Source organism: Cervus canadensis, chromosome 12 (genome assembly GCF_019320065.1).
Source record: "Cervus canadensis isolate Bull #8, Minnesota chromosome 12, ASM1932006v1, whole genome shotgun sequence".
In the NCBI taxonomy this organism is placed as follows: domain Eukaryota; kingdom Metazoa; phylum Chordata; class Mammalia; order Artiodactyla; family Cervidae; genus Cervus; species Cervus canadensis.
The window spans coordinates 34790688-34814271 of NC_057397.1; the positions used below are offsets into that span (position 1 = coordinate 34790688).

General features: G+C 38.7%; 1 protein-coding gene across 2 annotated transcripts in view; it reads left to right on the top strand.

The window, feature by feature from the left end:
* Positions 1-17753, top strand: part of KCNB2 (potassium voltage-gated channel subfamily B member 2) — a 441431-nt gene extending 423678 nt beyond the window's left edge. For both annotated transcript variants that reach the window (XM_043484132.1, XM_043484133.1), the window contains exon 3: positions 9944-17753. In XM_043484132.1, coding sequence (XP_043340067.1) covers positions 9944-12100 — 2157 coding nt within the window. In that variant the 3' untranslated portion in view covers positions 12101-17753. The remainder of the gene's footprint in view (positions 1-9943) is intronic.
* The last annotated feature ends 5831 nt before the right edge of the window (positions 17754-23584 follow it).

Sequence of the window (23584 nt, forward strand, 5' to 3'; positions counted from 1 at the left end):
TGGCATCTAGTTCTTTGACCAGGGATGGAAACTGGCCCCCGGCATTGGGAGCATGGAGTCGTAGCTCCTGGACCACCAGGGAAGCCCCCCGTCTTTCACATGCTTATGTCTTTACTGGTGCCCTCTGGAGTTGACCAGGGCATAGCCTTCACTCATATGTAGCAGCCCTGAAATCACCATGGACCCCTACGGATGCCCCAGTCATACAAAATTAACTGGAACTTTCTGAGCTAATGGTCTGGGGTTTAAGGCTTCACCTACCCTGTCCTTTCAGCCCGCTGTGCCCTATAACTCCCTTTCTGTATGGAAACTTCTACCCGTCTTTCACAAAAAGAAGAGTTTTGATTAGAATTGTTCTGAGAACCAAGGAAACACTTTTCCAACAGGAAAAGGGAAGAATGTTATTCAATCGGGATGGAGCTGTAGATACTCTAGTGCTCAAAACACCCTAGGTGTTTAAAATCTGTTTTTTCCTCCCTCGGTTTTCATGAATTGTCTTTCCAAAGAACTAGAAAACTGATAAGAAGGAGAAAAGGGAAGGAAACTTCTTTTCATTGTCTTGTTTTAGGTCTTCACACACATAAGATATTTATATAGATGTGGTATTTTAACAAAATATACTTGTAAGTAAATATTAAATGGAATCTGCATTATTTGTTAAGCTTACACTTTTATGAACTTTTTGTGACTTTTCTCTGATGTTTTATTTTTGGTTATATGGGACAATGATATATGTGTATATCTTTTTCTTATTCTTTGATATTCTTTTATTGAAATATAGTTGTATGTATGTACTTTTTAATATATAACCTACATTATTAATTCTTCTGTGGCTTAACATTTATTGAATAAACCTGAACCCACCCATATCTATACAAGAACTATCACTTTATTCACTGGTTGGATTAACTGAGATTCCAAGTAATGCTCAGAAAAAAAAAAATGTGACATAGAATGAATATAGCACTTTTCTTTAAGAAAAACATACCCTTCTGTGGACGTGAAGCCCAAAGCTAATATATAGTCAAAAGCAGGCTTCTAAAAGAATAAGGTAAAAAAAAAAAAAGTAATCTGCTCAGTATAATGAAAAAAAAAAGAAAGGATTAATAAAATGACAGAGCTTAACCTAGGAAAAGATTATGTTGCTGAAGTTGTACAGTTGGTCTCTTATCACAAAATGGGCTATTGGTAATATGAATTTCTGTTGTTAAAAAATTCTATTGTCAGTTAAAGCTTTTAGGCTGACTTTGGACCATGTGGAAGCAAGAGAAAATGACTAAGAACCTATCTTATTCTTCTTCAGTGATTAGAAAACATTTGGTTTCTTTAAGATTTATTCTCCTTTCCTCCAGTTCTATGGACTTCTCTCTTCTTCTTCTTTTTTTTTTTTTTTTGGTTATTCATTTATTTAAAATAGATTTTCGAAGTATTTGCTCTGTGTTAGGTACTGCAAGCAATTCTACAAAAAGAAAATAGGTAGTTATTCCATTCTGTAATCCAAAAACCCTGTTTGAGAAGCAGAACTATCTTCTGTGAAATTGTCAAATGATTGTTTAAGAAGGTTGTAAGGCTTTATGGGTGTTAACAGATCAGACCTCTGTCCAACAAAGAGAACAGACTTGTGGACACAGCGAAGGCAGGTGAGGGTGGGATGAACTGAGAGAGCAGCACTGAAATATACACATCACCATGTGTAAAGTAGATAGCTAAGGGAAGTTGCTAACACAGGGAGCTCAGCCGGGCTCACCTTCATGTTTACTTCCTGGCCCCTGAAGACTTTGTAAGAACACATTACCTACAAAGTGGTTGTCTAATCACTGGAGTGGGTGTAAGATTAAAGGTGTCTCTATCTCATTGTTGCTCCTTTCTTTCATAGTTACTGTGAACAAGATTAAAGTTCCCTCCACTGGCCTTCTACCTAATGAATTGCTTCCTAAAACCTAATCTTTTAAAATAGGAAATATATCATGGGTAGTGAAATGTGGCTTATTTCAGGAGATACCAAGAAAGTGTTAAAAACAGTATCTTTCATCATAAGATGGCCAAAAACTCTCCTCTCAAAAAAAATGATTTTATATTAAAGAATTTTTTTAAAAAGTAAAATTTGATACCATGTAGAATCGAATTGCTTCTCACTGACCACCCCACCCCAAATGATAAGCATCACACAGGCTTCTGGCTGATATCAACTTCTGTGTGGATGACTCTCTTCAAATCCCTCATTCAACAGTCCATAAATGTGAAGGGATTGAATTCCTGACTTCATGTTATCCATGAGTCCAAAATAATTCAAAATCAACTGAGCCTTTTGGGGATGTTCATCCTTTGCATGAGTCATGTGGTGCTAGCCCACAAAGGATTCATTACCAGAGGGCACCTAAGCACAGAATCTCTGTTGTCCCAGGAAAGCAAGGGGATATTTGGGAGAAGAAAGGGCTGAGCATCAACCAAGGGCCCCCAGCTTTCAAGGAGAGCACCACAGTTTCAAAGAATATGAAATGTTAGAACAGCAACAGTCCTGGATGGCTCTTCCTTCGGTGCAAATCACAGGATTTTCTTTTTTTTTTCCTGGTTTGCTTCTGAGAAGAGCTCAAAAAAGAAGATAGGTAGATGAAAGTCATGATATTTTTACCTACTTCTCACTTCTTCCCTCAACAAATGGTTTGGTCTTTGGCTTATAGGCTCAGAAATGTCATTGTGCTTTGCCCTTTTTCTGAAAATAGAAAATGTTTCATATTTCTAATAATGCACATCACAGACCTTCTTCCTGACAACTTAAATAAGTTGATGTTCTCCTGAAAATTCTTTTTTTTTTTTGGCCATGTTCTGTGGCCTGTGATATCCCACTTCCCCAACCAGGGTTCAAACTTGCCCCTCTCCTGCGTTAGATGCATGGAGTCCTAACCACTGGACCACCAGAGAAGTCCTCTCCTGAAAATTCTTATCATCACATTTTCCCATGCTGTTTTCTACTGCGGATAAGGTTTTTGTTGTTGTTGTTTCTGTTCATCTGTTTCTACTAAGAAGATAAAGCAGAAGTGCTACAACTCATCCACTTTCACCTCTCCTCACACATTTGTCAAAGAAAGAAGGAGAGTTTGGGGAGATAAAAAAGAGAAAGTACCTGCACTGACCTCAGTGCAAGGTACCCAAGTTCCCATGTATTTGAAGGAAGTATTGAAAGTTGGTGAATACAAAGCAGATTATCACTCAGGAGGCTGAAGCCTGAAAATATTCTGCATATTTTAAGACTCAAAATAAGTCAAGTTTTCACCTGAAGCAACCTCAGTCCATTTCTTTTTTTTAACTGAGATATAATTGACATATAATAGTATATTAGTTCTAGGTGTACAGCATAATGAATTGATATATGCCTGTATTATGAAATGATTACCACAAAGAGGTGAGTTAACATCCATCATCTCATGTAACATCATCATCTCATTTTTCCTGTGATGCGACTTTTAAGATCTACTGTCTTCAAATATTGGCACAGTATTACTAACTATAGTCACCATGCTGTATATCCCCAGGACTTAATTCATTTTATTTAATTTTTATTTTATATTGGAGCATAGTTAATTTACAATGTTGTGTTCGTTTAAGGTGTGCAACAGATTCAGTAATACATTTATGTATATCCATTCTTTTTCAGATTTTTTTCCCATATAGGTTATTACAGAATGTTGAGTAGAGTTCCTTGTGCTTTACAGCAGATCCTTGTTGATTATCTATTAATTTATTTTATTAGTAGTAGTTCATACCCTTTGACCAACTTTACTCGTTTCATGCACCCACCCACCCAACCTCAGTCCAGCACTTAAGTATTGGCAGACTAGATCATTCAGTCCTCAGGAAAACCCAGTTATCTGGATTTGACATGCAAACCACTGGTTAGGTGAAAGAATGTGCTTGTAAGTGTTTCAAATATGAACTATGTCTGAAATTCTATTTAAATAGGGGAAGAACAGTTATGTTCATCATTCCTTCCCAATGCTGACCAACGGCTTCTTCTAGACACATCTCCAGCATTTCTTGAGTATAGTACTTTATATTTAAAGATACTTCCTGTGCGTGATCTAATCTGGTCCTTAACCACCCTCTGAGTCAGGCGAGGGGCAAATAGGAAGGACCTCATTTTGCAGATGAGGGTGCTGAGTCTGGAGAAGAAACTGCATGGCCAACAGAAGTAGAGCCATGTGTGTGATTTAATTCGTTGTCCTATATTCTTTCCACCAGGAAACATCTGCTATCTTCAAAGGATATAAAATCAACAAGTTGGTAAAAAAAAAAAAAAAAAAAAAACTTATGGTTATCAAGGGGGAAAGTGGGGGAGGGGGATAAATTGAGACTCATATATACACACTATTATATATAAAATATATAACTAATAAGAACCTACTGTATAGCACAGGGAACTCTACTCAATACTCTGTAATGACCTATATTGGAAAAGAATCTAAAAATGAGTGAATGTATATGTATATAACTGATTCACTTTGCTGCATGCCTGAAGCTAACACAACATTGTAAATTAACTATCAAAGTTAATTAGGCTTCCCAGGTGACTCAGTGGTAAAGAATCTTCCTGCAATACAAGAGACTCAGGAGACACGGGTTCAATCCCTGGGTGATCTCAAGATGCCCTGGAGAAGGAAATGGCAATCCATTCCAGTATTCTTACTTGGAAAAAACCATGGGCAGAGGAGCCTGGTGGGCTACAGTCCGTGGGGTCACAACAGAGACACAACTGAGTGACTGAGCGAGCACAGCACATAGCCAGTTAACAATATTGTGATAGGTACTGGAGTAGGTAGTCATTCTCTTCTCCAGGGGATCTTCCTGACCCAGGGATCAAACCCAGGTCTCCTGCATTGCAGGCAGATTTTTTTACCATCTGAGTATACTCCAATAAAAGTTATTTAAAGAAAAAAAACTAGTTGGTAAACAGAGGCAAAGCTCCCACTACCTTACACAAACAGAAATCAACGCAACCAATTTTGGGAACTCAGTAACACCAGTGCTGGGAGCCCTGTTCTTAACTCCATATGATCCTCTGGATATCTGTGTCTAAGAAAGAATTAAATCATTATCCAGGCAATGCAAAAGGGAAGAAAAGTGTTTTCTGGAAAGCATGTCTATTCCTAGGAACTAAATGCTTGGAACCTACAGAGTGGGATGGTTTTAAAAGCCTTCTCATTTGAATTTTTTAAATTTCATATGCAACAAAATTATATTTTGGCCCTTCAACCAAAATGATGGAATCAACTGTGATTAGCCCTGGGTTTGGTTTGCAGATGTGAATGGAAATAGTAAAATATTTTAATTTAGAAAGAATCACCAAATGTTAGAGGTGAAAGGAAACTTGGAAATTATGTACTCCAAATTCCAAAGGAGTTAACTGATATCACATAGGTAATTGTTTGGAATTTCCACTTCCTTTACCATGTACAAACATAAGTCTACTTGCTGAGGCCAAAACAGCCAGCTCTGGAGACTGGTTATTAGAGATAACATGTTTAAAAACCTAACTTGTGCATTGATATGATAAACGAAGCAATACCTAAATGTCATTAGGGTTTGCTGTACTAAAGTAAATATCCATGTTTAGACATGTATCCTGTAGCTGAGAGCAAAATTGCATGTTTGTTCTATTTATTGTGTTCAAAAAAAAAAAGACACACCTCTATCCTAAGACAATAAACTTGCATTTGGCTTGTTGCATCACACATCTTTGGTACATACTGAATAATTTTTCTAAGATGCTGTCTTTCTGGGAGAACTCCAAGTTTCACGAGATATTTAAAATAAGCCATTCTTTTACATTGAAAGCAAATGGGCCTTGACAGATTAAATCTGAACATAAGACAGAAAAATTATGCACTTCAATACCTTATGGTTTCTTTAACATCAATGTGGAATTGTTAAGGGCTTGAGTATCGGAATTATTTCCCTTTAATAATCCCTTTTCTTCAAGAATGTACTCCATGGCACTTCACTGGTGGTCCAGCAACTAAGACTCAATGCTACCAAAGCAGGGGGCCCGGGTTCAATCCCTGGTCAGGGAACTATATCCCACATGCCACAACTAAAGATCCCACGGGCCGCAAATAAAACCCAGTGCAGCCAAATAAATAAATATTAAAAAAGAATGTACTCCAAATTATGTTGTGTACATGCTAAATTCTCAGGTGCTAAAAGTAGCTATATTCAGTTGCCATCAACTAGACCATTAGACTGTATCAGAACTATACAGTGTTCATTATTTCCCAAATTAGATAGTGAAGTAAACTGACCTATGATCTAGCTTGGATTGTGGAGTCAAGAAAAATTGAAGGTCCATGTTGACCTGCTTTGTTCTTTGTCTAAAAGGTTGGAAGACAGGAGAATAGTTTCATTTGTATTTCTACTTTTTCTTGCTCTTGGGCGTGATAAACCTAAATAAAATGCATCCAAATGGGCAGGTAAACAGATAAGAAGAAATCAAAAATCTGGACTATGGGTTATCAGTGCAAGAATGATGGTAGCAATCTCAGTATTTAAAAATGCCCAAAGGTATATTAGCAACAGCATGACCTTCTAGAAAAAGAAAAGGACCTAGTTCCTTATGTTAAGAACATAAAAGTAGATGCAATCTGACCAATGCTTCCCAAGAATATTTATGTGATGGAATATTGCAAATATCCCCCTTCCATTAGCCTCTGAGGGTAGAGCCTCAGGGTGAGCATTCCCGACTTGTCCTTAATAAACCCTCTGTATCCACTGTGCCCATGTGTGGTCAGTCGCGCCATCTTTTCCAACTCTTCGCAACCCCATGAACTGTAGTCCACCAGGGTCCTCTGTCCATGGGATTTCCCAGGCAAGAAGGTTGCCATTTCCTCCTCCAGGGGATCCTCCTAACCCAGAGGTTGAACTCACAGCTCTTACATCTCCTGCATTAGCAAGCAGATTCTTTGTCACTGAGCCACCTGGGAAGCCTGAATCCATTATCCATGGGTTTATTTAAACCTTCTTGAGGGTATTTCTAACTTTAGCCTTCAGAGTTTCTCGGTGCAGATGAAGAGAGCCTTCATACTCCTGTCATTCATTGATTCACATTTTTAAAGGAACGCCTGAAGTATATTCAGGTAAAAAGTTTTGTTTAAGAGAAAACATATAAAACACTAGTAATTAAATGCTGTTCTCTAAGTTAAGAAACTGTAAATCTTTTAATATCTATAGTGCATTCTGGAAAAACTATGGTTTTCCTTTATAGTGATCTAAGAGGAAAGGTGGGAGTTGGGAAAAACAGGAAGAAAAAAACAATGAAAGGTATAAATGAGGCACAAGAGAAGAAAAGAGCCAGAGTAAGGAGGAAAATCCAAAAGTAGAGAAACTTAGAAGGATAAAGAGGAGAGAAGTTCAGAAATTCTAATGTCAGTTATAGTTCATTTTCTCCACAGACTCATGTTTACCAAGCTGTGTCGTCTCAAGATACTTAATCATTGTTTACTGAACACTGAATGTCTAAATTAAACAGTGTCAGGATATTTTTCGCAGAGCTACATTTATTTACCTAGCAACGTATGTGTGCCACGATCTTCACAAAGCCATGAAATAACTATAAGTGCTGTCTTCATTTGACAGATCTGTAAACTGAGACACAGAGAGGTTAAGTCATTTGCCCAAAGTGACATAGTAAACAATAAAATCAAGCTCAGAGGTCAGAATGACTGACCAAAATTCAGTCACTGATCCCCTTTTTCCTTTTTTTTTCTCCCCACACCAAGAGGCATGTAGGATCTTAACTCCCTAACCAGGGATTGAACCTGCACCCACTGCATTGGAAGGTGGAGTCTTAACCACTGCAGAGTGTGAAAGTGTTATTCACTCAGCTGTATCTGACTCTTTGCGACCTCATAGACTGTAACCTTTTTTCTTTCTTGTGCTGAGTCTTAGTTACTGTATGCAGGATCTTCGATCATTTTCGCGGCATGCATTATCTTTTAGTTGTGGTGGGATCTTGACTTGCAGCATGTTAACTCTTAGTTGCAGCATGTGATGTCTAGTTCCCTGACTAGAGATTGAACCCAGGTCCCCTGCATTGGGAGCTCAGAGTCTTAGCCACTGGGCCATCAGGGAAGCCCTCTCCCTCATCTTTATTTTTAAGCATAAAATTTACTAATTCTTTGAACTTTAAGTAATAGTTTAGTATATTTTCTTAATACATTAGTATTGTATGCATGTGTGCTCAGTTGTACCCGAGTCTGCGACTCTGTGGACTGTAGCTGGCCAAACTTCTCTATCCGTGGGCAAGAATACTGGAGTGGGTAGACATTCCCTTCCCCAGAGTATATTCCCAACCCAGGGATTGAACCCGGGTATCCTGTGTCGCAGGCAGATTCTTTATTATCTGAGTCACCACTAGATTGCTGGGGAAGTCCCTCTTTTTACTTCTTATTGAGTGCTTCCTCTTTCCTTCCATGTCTGACATCATACTGCTATTCCTCTGCCCTGAACCAAGATCACCTTGGACAATCATTAGTTTCTTCTTTATGAAACCTTTCTCAACTGAATGAAGTTAGCTCATAATCTTCTTCTCCCTCATGAGGCTGGCCAGAAGGCCACATGGCCCAGGATGGAGGCTCCTTGACTTGGTTCTGTCTTCAGCGCTTGCCAGACAGATCACATTTGTTCTATGGAAGCATTGTACCAAGACCATGTTCTCTCTCTACATATAGGTCTGCGATCACTGACTGATCAGTGATCAGTCACTTATCCTCTTTTTCCATTTTTATTTATTTATTTATTTATTTTGGTCACACCTTGAGGCATGTTGGAGAAGGCAATGGCAACCCACTCCAGTACTTTTGCCTGGAAAATCTCATGGATGGAGGAGCCTAGTAGGCTGCAGTCCATGGGGCCGCTAAGAGTCAGACATGGCTGAGCGACTTCACTTTCACTTTGAGGCATGTAGGATCTTAACTCCCCAACCAGGGATTGAAACTGTACCCACTGCAGGTAGAGGTGGAGTCTTGACCACTGGAAAGTGTGAAAGTGTTATTCGCTCAGTTGTGTCTGACTCTTTAGAATAAAACTTCTGGCAATCAGGACTTTTTTCTAGCTTATACAGCAGGTATGGCAATTCACATAAAGAAACATAAACTGGGTGGTTCAGAGAGAAAAATTACAAAGAGCTCAGAGCGGGGAGGGCTTCCCCGGTAGCTCAGGTGGTAAAGAATCCACCTGCCAGTGCTGGAGATGCGAGAGACATGGGTTCCATCCCTGGGTTGGGAAGATCCCCTGGGGGAGGGTACGGCAAACTGCTCCAGAGGAGCCTGGTGGGCTGCAGTCCATGGGGTTGCAAAGATAGGATACAACTGAGCATACATGCACACACACAAGAAAGGGAAGATGATTGTTCCCCAAAAACTCTTCCAGAGGGGCCTAAGAACAATGGGGGGAGGGCGGGGGGGTGGAATGGGTTTTTTTCAAATGGATTAGACCATAGAATTTAAAGGTATATTACATTAGGTTTCTTTTATATATATATATATATATATATACATACATACACACACACACATATATATATAATTTTAATTGGAGATAGTTGTTTTACAGTGTTAGGTTAGTTTCTGCTGTAGAGCAAAGTGAATCAGCTATTTGTATAAATATATATATATCTCACCTCTTTTTTGGATTTTTTTCCCATTTAGGTCACCACAGAGCACTGAATAGAGTTCCCAGTGCCATACAGTAGGTTCCCATTAGTTGCCTATTTTATTCACACTAGGCTTCTAAGTGAAATGAGCTCATAAGAAGTGAATGTGTTTGTAAAGTTACCTTCTTGGAATACCTTTGAACAAGGCATATCATTTAAAAAACAGTGAACCCCTATGTCTCCTGGCTGTGCCTAAGCACCTAAGAGGCGCTGCTGACTCGCCTTTCTTTTCTTTTCCAGATCTTGGCTATCGTGTCCATCTTGTTCATCGTCCTCTCTACCATCGCGCTGTCTCTCAACACGCTGCCAGAGCTGCAGGAGATGGATGAATTCGGACAGCCCAATGACAACCCCCAGCTGGCCCACGTGGAAGCCGTGTGTATCGCCTGGTTTACCATGGAGTACCTTTTACGGTTCCTGTCCTCACCCAACAAATGGAAGTTCTTCAAAGGCCCGCTGAACGTTATCGACTTGCTGGCCATCTTGCCCTATTACGTCACCATCTTCCTCACGGAGTCCAACAAGAGTGTGCTGCAGTTCCAGAACGTTCGCCGCGTGGTCCAGATCTTCCGGATCATGCGGATCCTCCGGATCCTGAAACTCGCCAGGCACTCGACTGGCCTACAGTCCCTGGGCTTCACCCTCAGGCGGAGTTACAATGAACTGGGCTTGCTGATCTTGTTTCTGGCCATGGGGATAATGATATTCTCCAGCCTGGTATTTTTTGCCGAGAAGGACGAGGATGCTACCAAGTTCACCAGTATCCCGGCTTCCTTTTGGTGGGCCACCATCACCATGACGACTGTTGGTTATGGAGACATCTACCCAAAAACGTTATTAGGGAAAATTGTGGGAGGTCTCTGCTGTATCGCAGGGGTTCTAGTGATCGCCCTTCCCATCCCAATCATTGTGAACAATTTTTCTGAGTTTTACAAGGAGCAGAAACGCCAGGAGAAAGCCATTAAGAGGAGAGAGGCTCTGGAGCGCGCCAAGAGGAACGGAAGCATCGTGTCTATGAACTTAAAGGACGCCTTTGCTCGAAGTATGGAGCTGATAGACGTGGCCGTGGAGAAGACGGGAGAGTCGGCCAACACCAAGGGCTCCACAGATGACAATCACCTCTCTCCAAGCCGGTGGAAGTGGGCCAGGAAGGCTCTGTCGGAAACCAGCTCCAATAAGTCTTACGAGAATAAGTACCAGGAGGTCAGCCAGAAAGACTCCCATGAACATCTGAACAACACTTCTTCCTCCAGCCCGCAGCATCTGAGCGCCCAGAAGCTGGAGATGCTGTACAATGAAATCACCAAGACGCAGCCTCACTCTCACCCGAACCCCAATGGCCAGGAGCAGGCCGAGAGGCCGTCCGCCTACGAGGAAGAGATAGAGATGGAGGAGGTGGTCTGCCCGCAGGAGCAGCTGGCGGTGGCACAGACCGAGGGCGTCGTGGACATGAAGAGCACATCCAGTATCGACAGCTTCACCAGCTGCGCCACCGACTTCACGGAGACAGAGAGGTCGCCCCTGCCGCCGCCCTCCGCGTCCCACCTGCAGATGAAGTTCCCACCCGACCTCGCCGGGATAGAAGAGCACCAAAGAGCCAGGGTTCCCCCTTTCTTAGCCCTAATCAGGGAGAAGGGGCCCGCGGCCAGGGAGGCCACTCCAGAATATGCTCCGATCGACATAACTGTGAACCTCGACGCCGCCGGCGGGCCCCAGGGTGGGCCCCACGGCCCCCTGCCGACGGACAGTGCCTCCGAGAGCCCCAAGAGCTCGCTGAAAGGCAGCAACCCGCTCAAGTCCAGATCGCTCAAGGTCAACTTCAAGGACAGCAGAGGCGGAGCCCCGCCAACCCCGCCCAGCACAGCCAGGCCGCTGCCGGTCACCGCGGCGGACTTTCCACTCACCGCCCCCCAGCTAATCAGCACCATCCTCTTAGAAGAAACCCCCTCCCAGGGAGACAGACCCTTGCTGGGCGCTGAGGTTCATTGTCAAGGACCCTCCAAAGGGCTGACGCCTCGGTTTCCCAAGCAGAAACTCTTTACTTTCTCCACCAGAGAGAGGAGGAGCTTCACGGAAATCGACACGGGGGAAGATGATGACTTCTTAGAGCTCCAGGGGACCACGAGGCGGGACAAGCAGGCAGACTCCAGCCCAAACTGCTTGACAGATAAACCTAGTGATGGAAGAGACCCTTTAAGAGAAGAGGCCTGTGTGGGCTCTTCCTCTGCCCAGGACACAAGTCACAACTGTAGGCAAGATGTTTACCATGGTGTGGCAGAAGTGAAAAAGGACAACAGTCAAGAAGGGTGCAAGATGGAAAACCATTTGTTTGCCCCAGAAATTCATTCCAACCCGGGAGACACAGGTTACTGCCCCACACGTGAAACCAGCATGTGACTAGTTACAAAAGCAATAATAACACTAAAACAAACAAACAAACAAAAAAACTTGTTTCTTAAAAATGCGGTTAATAATGCCTGTGAACTAAAACGTGGGAAGCCCCTCCCTCCCAAAAAAAGTGCATAAAATGTTATTTTTGCATGGCATGAACAGTTTAGTTTCAGTACTGTTTAAATAAAGAATCAAGACTCCATTTTTGTAACAAACAAAAATGACTGAAGAACACTGAACAAATAAAGAGAGCTCTATTAGGAACCGTATTCTGCCATGTCTGACATTTTTGATCCTTTCATTTCAAATTACAGAGTTTCGACTGTGAGCTTTTCTGTTATGATGAATTTTAGAATTTGCACATGAAAGGATGAAATGTCACTGCATGCGTTCATAATTGCGAGGCGCAAGGTGCTTTGAGCTTGCAAAATGCATAACTTTGTAAATAATGGGGCTTGGGATGCAGAAGTGTCAAGAACAGACGGAAACAAGTTTCTGAGACACAGGCACTTCCTTCACAGCTACTGCCTGGAGGAGCTGTACAGACTTCTTGTTGCAAAACTGCAACCTCTTCTTAAACCATCTCACATATCTTGCTTTGGGTTATAAAGCTCTTATAAGTACGTTTGTTTAAAGGAATACAGTATTTTTATTGACTGATGATATGACTCACAGGGTGCATTTTTCTTTTTTGCTTCTGCTTAGTTGTGGCATTTGTGGTTTTATTTATAAATCATGAAAATAGGCAAGATGTAATGACCAGATATCCAAAAACTTGAAATTGAGCTTGAAATTTTGCCAGTCAATTACATATCCCTAATATTGTGGGGGAAAGTATGTATCATGTCACAGCCTGTACAGAAATGCATTTTTTAAAAATCTGAACATACTTAAAAGGTGATATTACACAACTAAACTTTTTTTTAATCACACCCCACTTCTATAAATCAGTTCTTTAAAAAACAAAAACAAAAAACTATATATTGGCCACCTAAAGATGACTATTTTCCACTTGTATCTAACATAACATTTTCTGTCTAAAAACCTAAAGATAGAATGTACATATGCCAAAATGGGAATTCCAAAAAGTGACTTTTGGCAAACTAAAAGCAGAGCTATTTAAGTCAGACTGCCACCCCACCCACCCCGACCACATAGATAGAGGTGAGTTTGGAAATGAGTTACATAGAAAGAACCCTGCCCTGATAATGGATCTTTCAGTATTTCCCAGTGTGAGGAGGGAACACGGCCAGGTGAGGAGGGCTGCAGACTCCAGCAGCACCATCCTGTAGTTGCAGCACCTAGAAACACACCCTCACGTTTCCAGCGCCCCCAAGTGGTGGAGGATTGAAAGCAATATTTCCACCGTTTTTACTGAGGGCGTGAAATGCACAGATGTTAGGGTAGTTGGCGCTCAGTTCAGTTCAGATGGCTCTAGTGGTAAAGAATTCGCCTGTCAATGCAGGAGACGCAAGAGACGCGGGTCGATCCCTGGGTCGGAAGATCCCCTGGAGGTGGAAATGGCAATTCACTCCAGTTTTTTGCCTGGAAAATTCCGTGGACAGAGGAGCCTAGCCGGCTTGCAAAGCTTGCAAAGAGTTGGACATGCCTGAGTGTCATGTCAACACACAAACACACACAGGGTATTTGCTGGTGGCTGTCTTGTTGGTTAAGACTGTGCTAAAAGCCAGTTCATTTGGATCCACTTTGCCTTTACAGGAAATCAAAGCTCTAGCTCCAGAAATCTAACTACCTGCTGGGTAATCCTGAGTAAATCTTGAAAACCTCTCTTAGCCTGCTTTACTCCAATAAAAACTAAGACAAATTATTTCTAAGTTACCTTAAGAGTTCAAATTAATGTGATTCCTTGAGCTCTCAGGAATGTCCAAGTTCTGTCTCCGAATCATACATTTTGTATGTGTGTGTGGATGTGTGGGTGGGTGTGGGTGCGGGTGTATAGTTCAGGGAAACAGGAAAATTCTGGGCCAAATTTAAAGCACAATTTTTTGTTTAAGGAAAAACATTCCAAATTGTATCCTATATTTTAAAGGAAAAAACACATCAGAAAAAGACAACCCAAATATTTAGAATCTAACTTAAGGCTTTAAGGAATAACATGTCTTTATTAACAAAATCTGGTCATTATATCTTAGATAAGAAAACCAGGATGGTTCTTAGTTGAAATCCAAGTACTGCTAAAAATAATTTTAAGCATTTTTTCATTGTTATTAGAATTTCCTAATGGTTTTTATGTTTGTTTCAAAACACAACTTTTAAGAGTGTATGGTCATTAATCATTGATACTTACATTAGTCATACTTATTTCAGTGTCTAAAACTACATATTGCTCAGTTTTTGTAAAACTAGAGTGTCTGAATTTTCTATATATAGTTTTTCAAGTAAACAGATATATCTGCTGTTAGATGAATAGCAAATAAGTCCTGAAAATTATTTTCTTTACATAGTCTCATGAAGCAGTTATTTTCTGATGTCTCTGTATTGATGAATCTCGTTTTTTAAAATTTATCTGATAGTTTACTAATGCCAACCTGTCTTGTGTCCATTAGGCCTTCTACCTGAGAATCCTGCTCCAGAATGCTTAATATTAAAAATCTTTCCTAGATAAGGAATTCTAGACATTTCCCCCAAAAGATTTCTCCCTAAAAACTTTTTTCTGTTAATATTATTTTTTTTAAGTTTTAAAGAATTTTGGAGAACCTCCTATGGAAAATTGAACCTTCAATTCTTCTTAGCCCCTCTGAGCCAAACGTCTTTGGCTAGGAAAAAATAAAACATTCCTCAAAAAAAAAAACAAAAACAAAAACACAACTTTTGACTTTGTTGTTTCGCAAGAAAGCACCAAGGGTTCCCAGAATGCTCTTGTGCAGTTCGTCCTAAACCTTTTAAGTGAACTAACTGCCTCTAATTCAGAGGATGAACGTATTTGCCTGGACTGGTCTGGGAATATACCAAGCACAGAGATCTTGCAAAGTCTTATGTTTTATGTTAAAAAGTCATGAAAATGCTGCATTTTACTTCATAGCATATGCTTCAATATAAAAGAGTTGATGTTTTTTCTTACAGTACTCACCAACTACTGAAATGGATACTCATTTAACTTTACATACCTCTTTTTGTATTCCCTGGAAAACACACCCCCAGTTTGAGAAGCACTGCTTGAGTGGCAGGGACACAGACTAACTCCCTGAGGGACCCTGGAGGTTTCCGCCACTGGGAGAGCCCACTCAGTATCACCTAGCTCAGTGACCAGAGACAAACATCAATGAGGAAAGGCTATTTGAAAGAACTCAAAATAACACAGTCCCAGGTGTGGTTAATTCAGTTCTGCTGACCATCCTAATGGATATAAATTGCCACAAGATTGTTTTAACTCAAAACTTGAAATTGATCATAAGAGAATAGAAATGGGTACGTGGATATACATCTTGGGCTGGATCACAAATGCAAGAGTGACAACCAGACTCCCTAGAGTTCATTGAATTAGTTTCTAAACATTTCCACTAGAAATTTCTTCACTGGGGCACAGCCAACAGCTTTGAAGCAAGCATTTAGATCTAGCACTATCCTGATATGAACTGGATCTGGTAACAAGAAGAGGATGTGCCCATGTCTGTTCCCATTAATTTCCTGTCAAACACGTCTTAGTTGTGTAGACATGAGGAAAGTCAACAACTCAACTATTTTCTCTTGAAATTTGAAAAGAAAAAAGTGTGTAGAATATTTTAGAGTTTTTGGTCATGTTTAATCCTCACAACAGCCACCTTCTGAATCAGGTGTTATTTATCAATAGAAGACCAGGGAAGTTATGAATCTTGTTCAGATTCACACTTGAACTTGATGAAGAGTAGAACGAGACCTCATTCATATCCTGTGGCTTCACGTCCAGTGTTCCAGTGAACTACAGGAAAGTCTGTTTAGTTAAGGAGTGTTTTTTCTCTGTTAATATTCGAAATAATGAAAATAAAAACAGAGGTGTATTTATTGTCACACAGTTTGTTTAAAGCAGCAGTGGATCATGCCAAATGCTAATGACTTGAGATAAATGACATTGATTGTCTTTAGCACATACATTTGCCCTCTTGGAATTCTGGTCGTAAGATACACATCTCTGGATTAAAGAGAAGAATTTATTATTCATGACATAACATGATATACACATTAGGCAAAGACTGAAGGAAGTCACTGATTTTCTAGGAAAAAAAAAATAAAGAACTTTAGAATGACTGAATCTAAGTTCAAAAATATTGTCTAATAGAAGTTGATTGGCATTTCACTATTCATTCATTCAGTAAATATGAGGTGAGCACTCCTATATTCTATAGAAGGAATTGTGCTTGGTGCTAGGGTACAGCCCCCAGCCTCATGGACTTACGACCCATTTAAAACCAGATTGAGGGGACTTCCCTGGCATCCAGTGGTTAGGATTCCAAGCTTCCTGCACTTCCACTGCAATAGGCACAAGTTCCATGCCATGTCAGGGAACTAAGATCCTTCATGCCGTGTGGTGTGGTCAAAAAGTACATAACATTAACAATAATAAAACCAGGCTGAGGATCATTTGGGTTACTGGAAAGTATCTCTTCTAAATATGGAAAAATCATTCAGTTATCAAACCAGGAAAGTATATGACAAGAACAAGTAACTTTTTTTTTCCAAAGAACTGTTTTCCTAAGAAATAAATGGATGGTATGAATGGAAGTTTGATGCATAATTATTTCTGAATCACAGTTTAAATTTACATTTGAGGTAACAAATTGTCAATCTGATTGAGTAAAGCTATGAGTTGTCTTTCCCTATTATCTGGTAAATTGAAAAATAATTCTTAGATATATTACTTGTCAAAGTAGCTAATAATAGTCTATCACTAATAAGTAGAGCAAAATTTAATACCAGTGAAGAAATCTGTACCAATTTTATATCTTAATAGTTTGTTGATGGTTATTTGGTTAAAAACTAAGCATTTTAATGTTTGTTTCTTCCTTGTAGGCAACATTTTAGCAGTCTATCAATATTCTCTATTTAGTCCTCTGAATTTCTAAATGAAAAGTGTTTAAAATTCAGTAATCAAAAATGGTTTAGCTTGACTCAAGGGCTTTACTTACTTAGGTCCATGTGAATTTGAAAATATATTGGGTGTTTTCCCACTTCAACTGCCCTCACCCAAACAGAACTAAAAAAGAAAAGAAAGAAGAGACTATAAAATCTAAATAAAAATTGCAAACACTCGAAGGCCCATCCCTAATAAGAAAGGGGAAAGGTCTCAATTCCAAAATCTTGGTGAACATTCTATATTATTGAAGTTAGCACTTATTGTAATATAATGCTCTTCTTTAGTGATGTCAATTACAATTGCTTCCACTTGACTTTTTAAAATAGCCTGACTTAATTTCATAAACCTGTTTACCATTGCCATTAATGCATAATCTCCTCCTTATTAAGTCTAAAAGGGTTTTAAACTATAAATATACATACAAAGAAAGGAAGGTGGGAAATTCTCTTTAGTAGTGAGACAATCCAAGGCCAGCAAAAGATACTGCTGCTGCTGCTGCTGCTAAGTTGCTTCAGTCGTGTCCGACTCTGTGCGACCCCACAGACGGCAGCCCACCAGGCTCCCCCGTCCCTGGGATTTTCCAGGCAAGAACACTGGAGTGGGTTGTCATTTCCTTCTCCAATGCATGAAAGTGAAAAGTGAAAGTGAAGTCGCTTAGTCGTGTCCGACTCTTAGCGACCCCATGGACTGCAGCCCACCAGGCTCCTCTGTCCATGAGATTTTCCAGGCAAGAGTACTGGAGTGGGGTGACATTGCCTTCTCCAGCAAAAGATACAAATACCCCCCAAAAAGAAGAAGGACTAAGAAATAGGTAGGTAAACTAAATGTGTTTATAAGCCAAAAAATTTATATTTGGTACGTGTGTGTGTGTGTGTATGTAATTCTTGTATGTAATTGAAACTGCTTATTAACATGAAATCTGATTAAGATCATAATTCCAGCTTTAATCTCTCTCCTGAAGAAATTAGTTCTTATTATCTAACAGATATTTCCATATTTCTGGGGTAAAATACTTCATTCAACAAACATTTACTGTCTACCATATGCAAGAAATTAATTTATGCACAGTTCATTCCCTCAGTTTCACACTTTAGCAGAGATTTCATATTTAAAGAGACTATGTTCCCAAGTGAAATCTAATTCCATAGCTTGGGCTGGAAATAGTATGGCAATATGTTTGAGTTTGTTGTCTGAGAATTTCTATAATCCACTTTTATTTTTTCTCAGATTCGTTATTTCTTTTCATTCTTTAGAATCTGAATGACCACCACATAAGCTTTCTAAACATCCATGCTTAAAACTATAGTAGCTGTCTGAAAGTTAGTGATAATTTATTTTAGTGTAGATATTGCCCACTTCAACCAAAAGATATAAGATTCTGACAAAAACCAATGTTGAAAAATCATTGTTTTTATGCCCTTTAACTGTTCTGTTTGATTTTGTTTAAATCCTAGCCTGTATGCTGTGGGAGAACCCATCACTACCTGCTGGTAAGGAAAGCTTAATGCCAATCTAGCAATGTTGTTTATCTCCCTTACATCGTGGGCAAGCTGGCAAGTGATATAGCTGAATAGCTTTTCTTTCTGTTATTTTTGCTCCATTTCAACCTAAAGAGACTTTAGATTGAATACCAAGCAATATAGACTTTCAAAATTAAGACTCAGGGAAATAGACAGAATACTGGCAACAGAGAGGTAAATACACAGATTTTCCAAAGGATGTCAGGAGCCCGCTCGTCCTGCTTTTTCAGTGTGTGTTGAGTGCCCTCTAGTGGTCAGTTTGAAAGAAAGTGGAATTTCTATTTGCCAAGAAAGGATGGGGTAAGGAGGACTTGAAAGAAAGTTCTGGACCATTTTCCACCTTCTATTACCCGTGCAGAGTCAAAATCATTACCAAGTTATTTTTTTCAGTGATCATTTCTCTGTTTTCTTTTTCTTATTCTAAAATATCTGATAAAATTGTTGCCAACCTCTGAACAGCACTTTCAAAGTGGTTCTACCTGCTGTCTCCAAATTTAAAGCAAGAGTCACACGTTTAACTAAATGTTTAGAAATATCCTAGTCTGCACCCCGAATACACTTTAGTAAATGCTACATTGACCTTTCTGCCATTAGTGGGAAGACAGAAGAGCACTTAAAGTGATGCCTTTTTTAAGAATCACAAATCTGTAAGGACAAATCCACAGTCTCCATTCTACTTAAAGGTAGAACCTGAAATACCCCAGAATTGACTCTGGCAAAAACACAAGTGGTTCTAAACTTCCAAGCCATATCTGTGGGTACTGGCCAGAAATTGAATTACAGCCAGATTTCTGCCATTTTCTTTAAACCAAGATGCTCCTAATATTCTTATTTGCAGCATATGGGTTAGGCTCCAGATTATAGTCACATAATGTTTCATCGAAATGGGGAGGCGTTTTGGAAGGCAAACAGATACACAGAAGGTAATAAGTTCTAATATTACCCAAATTACTTATCCAACAAAAATATTATCACCAGAAGTAACAAATGTGTATATATTATGAAAATCTCACTAAAAAATTTATAAAATCTTCCTATTTATTTCAAAGCCAAAGAAAGAAAAAAAAAAAACCTGCAACTTAAAAAACACTGGGTTTGTCCAATAGCCAAATTTCAAACTTATGCAGTTTTAAAGCAGCATATTAAACCATTAAAAATTCAACAGTGAATGTATAAAAAAGGTTTATTAAGTAAATATAAGGTACCATTAGCACACAGAAGCATTTTTAATAACCTTTCATTTAACTGCATAATGACTATGTCTGCTCTTAGCACCTTGCTTTCAATCCAAAAGCTTTTCTGCTTCATATTGTTGCTTATGGTTCGGCTTGCTTGCTTTGTTTTGTTTGAAGGAGTGAGAGTAAGTGGGAGGAAGAGCTTAAAGGGGAAGGTTAGTGGGCAATTTACTAATATTAGTTCTGTGCCCTGGATGTAGAATGGAAACCATCTGTGGCAGTGACTTGATCTTCTCACTCCCTTCCACCTTCCTTTCATCTTCCTGATTCTGAAACAGATTCTTTTGATCAAATCTCATATCAGATCATCCAGATTCTTCATTCCTCTCCTGTCTGCGGTAATCACTAGCAATCCTTCCCTCGGATCTGCCTGGTTACACAGGTCTTCAGGGTCAAGTCAAGGACAGGACCAAATGAACCACGGGCAATAGCAACTGGAGCCCAAAGTCAAGGTCACTAATCTTAGAGAAACCAGAGGACAAAAGAACTCTCTACACCATGTCATAATATGATTTGATCAACAAAGCAATGACACCATGTTTTCTCCTACTATTAACAAGAACAATAATTATTAAAGCCTCTATTAATTTCTTGACCTTCAAAGGTAAATAAGTAGGTTGATGAGAGAAATGGTGGCCCATTCACTAAGTTAGCACAAGATACCATCCTAAATGCAAACTTCCACTAAAATTTTGTGTGTAACCAACTAGTGTGTGTTTTCAGGGCAGTATACAAAAAGGAAATACCAGTATTATCCTTTTCATTATTTTCATTGCTAACGAACAGTTTCATCAGGGGAAAACTGATATTGGTATGGTAGTTTCAATATGGTTCTTGAGCCAAAATCATAATGGCAACTTAAAAAAAAACTTTAACAGGGGATATTAGATGTGGACAGAAGGCCATACTGAAAAATAGTGTTTTACTCTACATCCAATGAAAAATAAGTCATATTTGGATTAGAATTTAAGTTTTTTACATAAAAATGTCTTTAGTGGTCATTTGAAATTAATATCTCTCATCTTACTGTAAATGTTTTTTAAAGAATATTATAAATTAAATGAGGTAGTATATACTAAAGCGCCAAGCACAATACCTGAAGACAAATAGGAGGAATTTCATTTGAGTGTTTCCAAAGAAAGCATTCAACTCACATTTGTGTGTTAATCAGTCTTCTAAAATTCTTCTGTGTCTTCCTAAACAGTCAAAATTTTACATGTGTGTATGAGTGTAAATGTAAGTTTTTACTCTCTGTTACCATAAAATAGACAGCATTTTATTTGCTATGTATTATATATATGTGTGTGTGTGTGTGTGTATGAATACATATATTATATATGAAACCATTTCATGTGGCTTTAAAGAGAGATTGACATTTTTTGGACCAATAACATGCTATGAAGACTTATGTAATGCAATTTTTTTTACCTGGCAGCCTTAGATTTTTAATATTCAGTAGACAAATGTCAATTTTTTCTAGAGATATATCAGCTTCCTACAATTACTAAGACTTTAGAGATACTATATATTTAAAGTCTTTTACATCATCTGTATTACCACAGAATTAAACACAATTAGTCATTATGTGAATATCAATGTACCACTCCATTTTTATGCTTTAAACACTTGTAAACCTAAGGATATATTTCATAAAGTAATTCATAACTGAATTTTATTCCAGCTTTACCATAATTGGCTATTTACCAGATTAAACCGAAATGAAAGCAAAAGCTTGCAGTATTCAAATATTCTTAATTAAATTTTGGTTTTAAAATCAAAAAAGTATAGACTGTCATCGTTTATTTATTCTTTTACGTTGAAATCTTATTGACCAAGAAAGGTAACAGAGAAGGAGGCTTGTTTTCTCTTTCAATTTATTTATAATTTCAAGTTACAAAAATTTAACTCGAGCCCTTATTTCCTATAAGTGATGATGACCAAGGACTACAAATAATGCTGCACACCTAGTCCTTACACTGACGAAATGTAACTCTTCTAGCCAAATCAGGGCAGTCACTGTGCAACCAGGGGAGTGCAACTAACTTGAACATTGCATTAAAGACAGACTTACTTTGGATCAATACTCTATTGACTCTGCAAAAGAATTTCCAAGATATGTAAAATTGCGCTTTCAGAGTATCCAGTATGTGTCATTGGTAAATGGAAAATAATACTTTGATTTTAGCCAATTTTGTTTATTTGGTTTTTTTTGTTTTGTTTTTGTTTCTTTGCCTAGTAATTTTACGAAAGCTTTAGTGTAACACATTACTTAGTTTGGGGTTTCAATCAATGTATTATGATGCTTTAAAAAAAATCCATGTTCTAAAACATAATTGCATGACAGCTTAGATTTTATTACTATTTAGTTATAGCTTAACGAATACTGTATTCCTACCTGTTTTCTAAAAAAATCAAGTTCCTAGCTTATTAAATAATATTCAGATAAAGCATTATGCTGCCCAACCAGCTCACTAAATGTATTTATTACCTGCTTTTATGTAGCTTATGTAAAAACTCAGTGTTGACTGTTTATGTCTACTGCTTTTTAAAGCTACCAATGTGACTGTCTCATCTTACTATGTCAATGCACTATGTTACGGTGTCACATACATAGACCACGGTACAAAAGTAACTATAAACTGCTTACTCAATATCTAGCCCAAAAAAGGTCTGAGGCAGTGCAATAACACCTTTAGTTGAACAGCTCACTGTTTGAATCATTTTGATCTGTGCATTCTCTACTATGAAATACTGAAGTTGTATTTTTTAAGTGTCTTTTCGGGCTTGTAATACAAATCTCTACATCATATCTACATAGTCTAAATATGTCAAGTAATTCAGTTTTAAAAAGTGTTCTCTGTTACTAAACTAAAGAGAATTAGCTGCTGATATTTCCAGATAACTGCTTAATTTATTTCCCATTGCCAATGTAGATCTGCCTTAAATGGTTTCTTTCACCACTATTAAGTGTAAAATGAAAGGAGAATAGTGTGGTGAAGGCTTACCTGTCTGACATTAGCTCTTCTCACTAGTCAAAGTAGACATTCCTCAGAAATGACACCATTTGGTGATGTCCAGTGTCACGTATATATTATTTTCCTTTTAGTCTTCAAAAGCTAAAGTCAGATATATATAAAATAAACATATATAGACTTTCAAAGGCTAACATTTTGGGAGGGATGTTGGGGGTAGGAGGGAGGAAGAGGAGGTGAGGAAATGGAGGGAGAGAGAGGAGGAAAGAAAAAAAGAAAAACTAAAAGAGAAAGGCAAATCTTCAAGTGAGTTAAATGGAAGAAACTGAAGTTTATAGAGTACATTTTTTGAAAAGTTGATTGGCTTTTGGGAAGGCAGTCATGTTGGTCTGTGTGCATGTGGACATGAGTGTGTTTAGGATCAGGAAGTAGAGCCTGAATTTACTGGGTTTTGGGTTAACCAGAGTCATATATTATGCATTTTTGGTTAACTAGAGTTATAAACTATTAAAAACAATGTGTCTAACTCCCCAAACTCATTAATTCAATGTTTAATGTTAGAATTATCTTCTGGTTAAACTCAGGACAATTCTGTGAATATTCACAAAATAATTTTATGAAAACTTACAGTGAAACTATAAAAGTATCAGTAATTAATGCACATAAAACGCCTTCCTGGGAATAATTGTGGG